This window comes from Cydia splendana, chromosome 5, assembly GCF_910591565.1.
Source record: "Cydia splendana chromosome 5, ilCydSple1.2, whole genome shotgun sequence".
In the NCBI taxonomy this organism is placed as follows: Eukaryota; Metazoa; Arthropoda; class Insecta; order Lepidoptera; family Tortricidae; genus Cydia; species Cydia splendana.
Genome location: NC_085964.1, coordinates 20,201,625 through 20,211,492, shown reverse-complemented (window position 1 = coordinate 20,211,492; position 9,868 = coordinate 20,201,625). Strand labels below are relative to the sequence as shown.

Below are 9,868 nucleotides of genomic sequence, written 5' to 3'. Positions count from 1 at the left end.
ACAGCTCACAGATCCACTCAACAATGATAACTACAATCCCTTGAGGTCTGCAGGAAAGGTAGGTAATAAATATTTATTTTCCAAGCGAGCAAAAACGCTTGCGGACGAGATTAAGGAGCCGGTTTACAGGTTGTGTTTCTTGATTTTCGTGAAATTACAAGGATTTCTTTTCATAATGTCGAAAACCATTTTGGGGTTTTTTAGAGCTACAGCCCAAGCTAGTCGCTAAGCTAGTAGTAGTAGTTAGATGTCAAGCGGACCCCAGGTTCCCATGAGCCGTGGCAAAATGCCGGGATAACGCGAGGAAGAAGAAGAGAGCTACAGCCCACAGAGCCACTAGTTTACCCTTGACGTAAAAAAAAATTTAATGACATTCTTTTGTACCCTGTTGCTCAATAAGATAATTATTTTTTATCGTCCCTCAAAAAATTAATCCATCAGAAATCTGAATTGCACAGCAGAATACCTTTTTACAGAATACCCAGAATATTTTTTTTTGCAGTGCAACTAGTTCATGGGTTAGATTATGTTAGTATTTATTGCTGATCATTAAAATATGTAGCACCCTTTAGCAATAGTACAGTGGGAACAGTGTGCGCGCATATAGCGCTCCTAATTTACGGGCACCGGGATAGTTACACCGGACGCTAATTCCGACCGACACGCTACTCGGAAATCTATAGCGCTACCTTTGTATTTACTTTGTACTAGTGTTCATCGAGTCAAATAAATAGAATAAACATTATTCTCTGACCTTTGTACCCTTTAGCGATAGTATAGTGGGAACAGTGTGCGCGCATGTAGCGCTCCTAATTTACGGGCGCCGGGATAGTTACACCGGACGCCAATTCCGACCGACACGCTACACGGAAATCTATGGCGCTACCTTTGTACTTACTTTGTACTAGTATTGATCGAGTCAAATAAATAGAATAAACATAATTCTCTGTCATTTGTACTACCCTTTAGCAATAGTACAGTGGGAACAGTGTGCGCGCATGTAGCGCTCCTAATTTACGGGCGCCGGGATAGTTACACCGGACGCCAATTCCGACCGACACGCTACACGGAAATCTATGGCGCTACCTTTGTACTTACTTTGTACTAGTATTGATCGAGTCAAATAAATAGAATAAACATAATTCTCTGTCATTTGTACTACCCTTTAGCAATAGTACAGTGGGAACAGTGTGCGCGCATCTAGCGCTCCTAATTTACGGGCGCCGGGATAGTTACACCGGACGCTAATTCCGACCGACACGCTACACGGAAATCTATGGCGCTACCTTTGTACTTACTTTGTACTAGTATTGATCGAGTCAAATAAATAGAATAAACATAATTCTCTGTCATTTGTACTACCCTTTAGCAATAGTACAGTGGGAACAGTGTGCGCGCATGTAGCGCTCCTAATTTACGGGCGCCGGGATAGTTACACCGGACGCTAATTCCGACCGACACGCTACTCGGAAATCTATGGCGCTACCTTTGTATTTACTTTGTACCAGTGTGATCCTGTACTTGGGTTTACAGGAAGTATATATCCATAAATTTATTGGTAGGTACCTATTGCACTACAATACTTAAGAAGATGAGGTTTGTTTTGATTGAACGATATGGCGGGTGGGTGGTCATGAAATAGCAGCTTTTCATGACATACAACTACAAATGTGCCACTCGCCAACTGTTTCTTATTTTGGTCGTCAAAAATAGGCATTAAGTAGGTCTACCTACATGTGGATGTAGTGCCACCCTAGAAGTCGGAAATCTATGGCGCTACCTTGTACTCATTTTGTACTGGTGTTCATGGAGTCAAATATATAGTAAAACTTTTTTTTTTCTTTATTAATCACGCAAAAGGTGTTTTTCTCGTTATATAAATACAATTATTTACACTTAATATGTATTTTGATAATTATATAGTATGTATTTTAGATGGAGTATTTTAAATAGACATATTAGTCTACTTAAAAAAATCTACGCATTTTATAGTGCGATATAAAATAGTAGAAATTAAATAAAATGGAACTAAAAAAATTCCATAGAATACTAAATTGTTGCCAATGTATAAGAATTTTACTTCAAAAATGTGATACTTACGTAGGAATTGGCGCCCTCTATAATTTTCTACAATTTCTTGTCGGATTATACGACTCATGCATTTATAGAGGCATAAGTGATTTACTGTGGTAACACTCGGTATAGATTGACAGCCATAATTCTATACCGAACCAAGCGAAAGCCAAGGTCTCCGTTTCACCTTGGGCAATTCTTTCGTATGTCCGGAATCCGGAATCCGGATGCTCTCGAGGTCTCGCCAACAAGTCGCATTTTTCAGCCGATCCTCGTGAGTTTTGGTGAACAGGATTGCTGAGTATGTAGATTTTACCGTCGATTCCGTTTCTAATTCTTTTTTTCAAAATTATGGAGCCATGGGGGTTATTGAGGTCTACAGCTCACTAAGCCAAAAATGTAATGTTTGATATATGCGGCTGCCTTCCTTGAGTGAGGTGTCAGGCTTTATACATAATGAATTAATAAAACAGAAAGAAAAGGCCAATTTTTATTTTAAATTTACAAACATATGCCAAAAGATATTAAAATTATCAATTCAAGATGCACTGAGAGAAAAGGATAACAAAAACACACTTAGAATTACAAAAATAAACTTAATCCGGGGACAAGGAGAGTTAACTAATAGGAACAAATTGACTTTTGCAATTTCTATTAGTTCTTGCAATTTCTATTATCTGTTTGTTGAAATTAGATTTAGGATTACTGAGCTGTTTGTAGAAATAAATAAACTTTACAGAAATAGTGAAACGTCTATAATTATTACTAAACTTCATTTTTTCCCCCAGTACAGAACTGTTTTTTGATTCCTGGTTTAGTTTACTAATGATTTTTCTCTCAGTGTGTAATTCCGATAGCTCAATATTATTAGTTCAATAGTTTTGAACAAATAAATAGTTTACGCCGAAGCAGTCAATAAGGGAATATTACGCAAAACTCTGCGCAGAGGGCGTCACTAGCATACACACAGGGCCTACCGCGAAACACGAAAATCGTAAATTCGATTTTTGCCTCCCTATCACTCTTGCTTATTCGACTGATAGAGAGGCAGATAACGATTTGTTTGCGTTTCGCGGTAGTCCACCTGTAAACAAACCGCCTTGATGCATTAATGTCATAATGAAAACTTGTCAAAAAACTGTTTAAGGCCTAGTAAGGATAATTTACTCTATGGTTTACTGGGTGCACTAGTGCTGCACTCTGGCGGCAGAACATTGCAATATTCCCTATTCTACGTGGCACTGCACGTTCCATCTCTGCCGAAGCTGCATTGGTTCTGCATATTCAATTTGCAATAGCCACCATCACCCCATCCTGTACCCCAAGAGTTTTTTAATTTCCAGTAACTTACACCATTGGCATCTGCAACAACAAAAAAAAAACTGTCGGCTTACACTTTACACTATTATGTGTGTTTCTCTGTAAATGTGTTTTGAGGTTGTGCAATAAAGTGGATTTGTATTGCATTATAATACTAATATTCATATTATAAATAACCTAACTTAAGACGAAACATACATAAAGAGAATAATAAATATTAGGACAATTTAACGCAGATCAATCTAGTCCCACGATATGCTCAATAAGGCTTGTGTTGTGGGTACTAGACGACGATATTTTATATATAAATAAAAACTTATATACATAGAAAACATCCATAACTCAGGAACAAATATTTGTGATAAATACCCGTGTGAATGCGTGACTGAGAAACAAACATCCAAATATACAAACTTTCATACTTGTAACATTAATCGTATAGTAGTAAGTAGAATAAGTAACTTACCTTTGCCATACCCTACCAACAATACGGCGTGAAGTGTGCCACCTCCATTGCAATCCGTAGGGCTCAAGACCTCCGGGCCATGCCAACCAATAAACGATGGAGACGCTTCTAGCGCTGAAATAACATAATATTTATTAATTTTATTTTTTAATCATTTATTTACATACAATATATATACAGTGGTACTATTAAACTAAATTAATAACTAGCTTAAATCTAAAATAGGCCCTTGAGGCATTGTACCAAGGATGTTGGCGGCATTTCCTCGCTGTATCGCAATGCTGATACGTTGTGCGAGGTAGCCGCCAGCTCTTCGGTCACCAGTTACGTCAACCAGACGCTTCGCGATTTCTGCGAACAACTTATGCGCGCTGGGACCCCAATGGACCTAGAGTTTCAACTCCAAATGGTACAAAATGGTACTCTCTACCGAGGCTCTTATATTTGCTCTTATTCAATTTGATATACCGGTGAAACCTAACCGTTACCAAGCTAAGTTATATTGGTAAAAGCCCGAAATATGAATTCCGGCTTATTTCCCTAACAAAATTTCTGAAGTCTACTTAGTCCCACCCATTACACACATCTACATTTACATACATCTACATATATATATATCTAGCATATGTAGGAGATAAGAAGAAAAAATCGGCCAAGAGCATATCGGGCCATGCTCAGTGTAGGGTTCCGTAGTTACCATTCTGTCAGAAGAAGCTAAACGGGGGCTATTAGTAAGTATCATGTAGGCACTGTATTTATTTATGTACAGCTGCAGAGAGAGGTGACCCCCCCCAGACAAACTTCTTATGCAGGGGGGGGGGGGAGGGATCACCTCTCTGTGCAGATGACTGTACATTATACGTTGGACGTTGTTCTTTTTATTTAAGCATACCTAAGGTGATACCTTCGCAGCGCTTTGTACGTCTTTTTACTAAGAAGAGAAGACTTTTTGCAATAATTCATAAACGCCAAAACGGCTAGACCGATCACGTTCACTATAGTTTTCATTGAATCAATGACATTGATACATAGTAGGTACTTTTTAAGCTTTTGTTGAGTGATTATTTCCGAAAATATTTACTTTATCAAAAAAATTTGGTTGCCTAGTTGCCCATTGCCTTATAGCGAACAAATATATAAAAAAAATGTATGGGAGATAACATAAAAAAAAATCTAGTTTTTATTTTACCGTTCTATCGCCATACATGATTTATGTATCCATGTCAAATTGCAGTTTTCTACCACTAACGATCACGGAGCAAAGCCGCGGACGGACGGGCAGACGGACATGGCGAAATTATAATGGTTCCTAGTTGACTAGGGGACCCTAATAAATCGGCCAAATGCGACTCGGACTCGCGCACGAAGGGTTCCGTATCATTACGCAAAAAACGGCAAAAAAATCACGTTTGTGGTATGGGAGCCTAGCTATCACGGCTCATGAGATACAGCCTGGTGACAGACATACGGATAGACAGACAGACGGACAATAGTTTTAGTAATAGTGTCCCGTTTTTACCCTTTGGGGGAAATCCAAGGGAGTAACAACTTATCAAGTGGTTACTTCCCCCTTTTCCCCCCCACTTTAATAAATATTTTGGACCAAACTTTAACTTTGATACAGATAAACCTAGTCTCGAATTAACTAGGCGACGATGTGCCTATGACAGAGTTAGCACTGTGCAATCGCTCGCATCGTTTTATGCGCTTCGCACATATGCAGGTACATTTTCAACTACTGGTCCAGTAGTTTCGGAGCACATGACACGAGAGATCCTATAAAATCCTCTTTTGTTCGTTTTTAGTAACGGAACCTTAAAATTGTTAATGAATGTATAAATAAAATAAATTCGTTTGGTTTACTTACTAACTGCAAGGGGTGAGCCATTCTGGACGAGAGCTCCTTTTAATGATTCATCATCGGGCGTATTAAAAGATTGAGCAGCATTTACTTTGACTTTGACTTTGCTGGCGTCAAAGCGACAGGTCGTTTTATCTTTTTCGATATATGGATAATCTGCCTCGGACATGGATCCTTGGTTACTTGCTACGTAACTAAACAGACAAAAGCAAACGGAAAATCAGCAGCGAACACATGATTTACATACATAATATATACCGATTGAATAACAAAATCAATTTTTTCACACTACGTTCTTCTTTTTTATTTCGTTGGAACTTGGAACATAGACGTCAAAGTAGGTAGTATTGCTATTTATTATGCGTTTTGAATTAAACGCAATTTAAAAACGACTAATACGAACTGAGAATGTGTGGTCAATTGACGGTTCCGGTCAGCGTCGACAGATATCGGCCGGACAGTCCAACACACATCATGTGGAGGCTCATACTGATGTCTCATCACACATCAGACATCACTCATCGGCGGTGTATAGTAGGTAACGGGTATGTAACTCTGGAACTTACTTTATGACTTCATAGGCGTGACCACCATGACAAGTTGCCGAACTCATGCAATCTAGAATTTGCTGCTCTGAGAGTGACACTAGTTGGCCCGTCTGTTTGGCGTGCACGCCTTCAATATTTCCTGTAAACAAGTAAGCAAAACATTAAAAAAAACGTGTTTTGGATTAAAAGCAAGTGGTCCATGAGGAGGTTTTCAGGTTTATTTCATAGTTATTTGGTTTACAAGGGAGCAAAGTTGTTGTTTAGCTCTCGTGCTAATATTGATACCCGAGTTAGCGAATGATTTTGGAATTGAACCAAAAATTGGTTCGAAAAGTGGAATTTTGCTACCAAGTGAAACACAACTTACCAATAGCGGCAAAAATGTAGCAGGATCCACAAGGGTTTTGATCTTTTATTTCTGTTACCAATCCCTGCGTACTGTAGTCAAGCTCATCTGGCGCATTTACGATAAATTCCCTTTTCACCTCTGTTAATGGCATTGTATTGTTCATTTTGGATGGATCAACACATGGTGGAGTATTTTCTTGGTCCGCAAATTGATTGATTATAAACCCACTGTTTTCATATTGACTGTTTGCGTTCCATTCGTTAAGTTTTACCAAGTTTCTCTTAAATATTTCAAAACGCATGCGGAACTCTTCGGCACTTACGTATTTTCTTTCGTATTTTTTTATAAAATCAGCGAATAATTCATCAGCTTTATCTAGGTCATACTGTGGGTATGAGCCCAGTGTTGAGCTGAAAAATAAGAACAACGCTAAAATGTTCACACAGTACATGGTTAACATGTAGTTAAGTGAAGAGTAAACAAATGCGTTCGTCTTATATACTAGTTTTTCTATCAGTCTAACATTTTTGGCATATTTCTTTTTTACAGTTTTGTGTTATCTTTAAGTCTTTAATTACCTAAATTCCATTTAGTAAACATGTTTGACGTAGGTACATTTTATTGCCATAAATATTTAGCGTACCTATTGCTTATAGCGTGTATTTATGAGCAGGTAATAAATATAATATTGGCAAGTTCAGAATGCATCCGTTTACTTACACGTGTCTTTTTTGCTTGAAGGTCATTACTATTTGTAATACATTTTTGAAACTATAACTACCTACTTACTTTGATTGGCGCGATGTCCCAAAATGAGTCTTGGCAGCCTATACAAGGAGCCCTACATTCTACCCGGTCCTGCGCGGATTCACGCCAGCTTTCACTGTCTGAGCTCACGGAGATTTACCTCCACTATCCGCCCACCGATACTTAGGATGACCGACATACGGGTGTGACTTGTATCACGAGCAAATAATTGAAACATAGATTATACCCCTCAAACGGTGACACTTTTATTCAACTACTTTTAAATATTACGAAGTCTTTAGATTTCCTATTTTTCATACAAAATAAATATATCTTCAAATTGTGATTCACGTTGCTTGTCAGTTGTCAACTTGTCACGCCTTAAAAATAACAAAATTAGCAATACATTCTGCCTTAGAATAAACTTTAAAGTGTAATAAAAATTAAGACAAGTTATTTTTAAAAGTCGCGGAGAAATGTTGGTCAGTATGAGAAGTAGAGATAAGGTATACCTAGTTTTTTGGAGTATGGCGATATTTTTGCCAAAATCTTTTTTTTCTGATAGCAATCTTTCCATTCGCAAAATTTACCAATCGTCTTTTTCCTGTAGCTTATATTTACCAATCGTTGTTTTTTTCTGTAGCTTATTCCCTGGTTTCTTTTTTTTGCAGTAGTAACAATCCCATTCTCATAAGTTCCCAATCTTTATGTATCCGGATTGATAATATCCCATTCTCTTTTGTTCTTAAAAGCCCCGTTTCTGTTCGCATTGTTTCTTGAATCTTATAATTATTTTGGGTGCCTTCTTGCTAGCACTGTTTACGTATTTGTAAGAAAGGGATAAAACATAATTTAACGAGATCAGGTCCGTAAAGTTTTATGAATAAGGGGGTCAGAGTGGATTATAGATAAATAAAATATGCAAAAAAAACCGGCCAAGTGTAAGTCGGACTCGCGTTCCAAGGGTTCCGTACATCACCCAATTTTTAACAATGTATTTTTTATATGTAAAACGCGAGTGAATTGCCGTTAAAAAACCCGTAGGGGTCGGATCAACAACTAAGTAATTAGTCCGACTCACTCTTGACTACATATTTCTAATAGATTTTCCTGTCATCTATAGGTTAAGACCTGGGAGATATAGGGGGGGGGGGGGGGGGGCATGGTAATTTTTTGCCTATTTTCTTGAATTACTTCTAAACTGTTTATTCTTATAAAAAATAAAATTATAAAAAATATATATTAGAGATTCTCACAATGAGCTTTTTCATGTGATATGTAACACAAACTCTTTATTTTTTAATTTTCTCATTTACCCCCAAAAGTGGCCCCCATGTCTAAAATTAATTTGTGTACGTTACATGTCCGTCTTTGGATCACAAACTTACATATGTGTACCAAATTTCAACTTAATTGGTACAGTTCCGGAGAAAATCGGCTGTGACAGTAGACAGACAGACAGACGCACGAGTGATCCTATAAGGGTTCCGTTTTTTCCTTTTGAGGTACGGAACCCTAAAAAGTAACGATATCAAAAATAAGACAACCCACACATAACTATTGGAATTGCAACTCTAACAATAAGTATGTACCTAAGTACTTATAGATTTCACCAAATTAAAAGTGCGTCAAGGAAAAAAATAGGCTAGAAAAAATAATATTCGAAAAAATATAGAAGAGAAGCTAAGCTATTGTCAAGAAAACATATCGGTAAAATATGCTAATGGAATTATCGCATTCGGTAAAAATAGATACCAACAAAATAAACTTCGGCAAAACAAGCGAAAGGAAACAAAACGACTGGTAAATTTTGCGAATGGAAAGATTGCTATCAGAAAAAAAAAATTTGGCTAAAATGTCGCCATACTCATTTTTTGCTCGTATTACAGGCCACACCCGGTATTATAAATAAAGAATTGCTTTACATACTATTGCTTGCTTAATATAACTAAATATACGTTACTTACTGCTTACTGCTAGCCTTTCTCCGCAGACCCTTTGTCTGGTTGCCCTTGGCATAGGCGTCTCCCATATTCCTCCACGCGTCACTGTCCAGAGCCTGTCTTCTCCACAAGGCTCCAGCCACCTGCCTATGCTGCATAATTGCATATGCCTAAAAATACGTACTCTACATCTACAGTGCCATAATTTGAAACCGAATGCAGTATTCAACTATTCAGCTCTGAAATCCTTTAGAGCAGCTCTCATCTTGACTCAATTTGTGCCGATTTGAATCTCAAAGATTTCGAATTTAAGTTTCCGTATGCCTCAGAGTTCTTGTTTTGGTGCAAGACAAAAGTGTAAGCGATATTTTTTTATACTACGTCGGTGGCATAATAGCATACGTCCCGCCTGATGATAAGCGATCGCCGTAGCTTATAGATGCCTGCAGCCCCAGCCGATCCTTTTAAAACCCTGTACAGTCTTTTTTCCACACAGTCAGACGCGGTACGGACACGCTTGAAAGGCACATTATTACCGGGAGTGTCGACGGACGAAAGAGG

The 9,868-nt window shown here is 38.0% G+C and overlaps 1 protein-coding gene across 1 annotated transcript; it reads right to left on the bottom strand.

Moving 5' to 3' along the window:
* Positions 1 to 5,688: 5,688 nt before the first annotated feature.
* LOC134791145 (cysteine proteinase 1-like) lies at positions 5,689 to 7,092 on the bottom strand. Its single transcript, XM_063762164.1, has 3 exons — positions 6,636 to 7,092; positions 6,287 to 6,407; positions 5,689 to 5,914 (listed from the first exon to the last, which is right to left on the bottom strand). The coding sequence occupies exons 1-3, from the start codon at positions 7,075 to 7,077 to the stop codon at positions 5,719 to 5,721; spliced, it is 759 nt and encodes a 252-aa protein (XP_063618234.1). The 5' UTR covers positions 7,078 to 7,092; the 3' UTR covers positions 5,689 to 5,718.
* Between the last annotated feature and the right edge of the window lie 2,776 nt (positions 7,093 to 9,868).

Excerpts from the sequence above, each read along its gene's own strand:
- LOC134791145 (XM_063762164.1), bottom strand. The coding sequence starts at position 7,077 with ATGTTAACCATGTACTGTGTGAACATTTTAGCGTTGTTCTTATTTTTC. Across the intron at positions 6,408-6,635 it reads CTACATTTTTGCCGCTATTG|GAAATATTGAAGGCGTGCAC; the intron begins GTAAGTTGTGTT and ends ACTTGTTTACAG. Across the intron at positions 5,915-6,286 it reads CACGCCTATGAAGTCATAAA|TTACGTAGCAAGTAACCAAG; the intron begins GTAAGTTCCAGA and ends TTGTCTGTTTAG.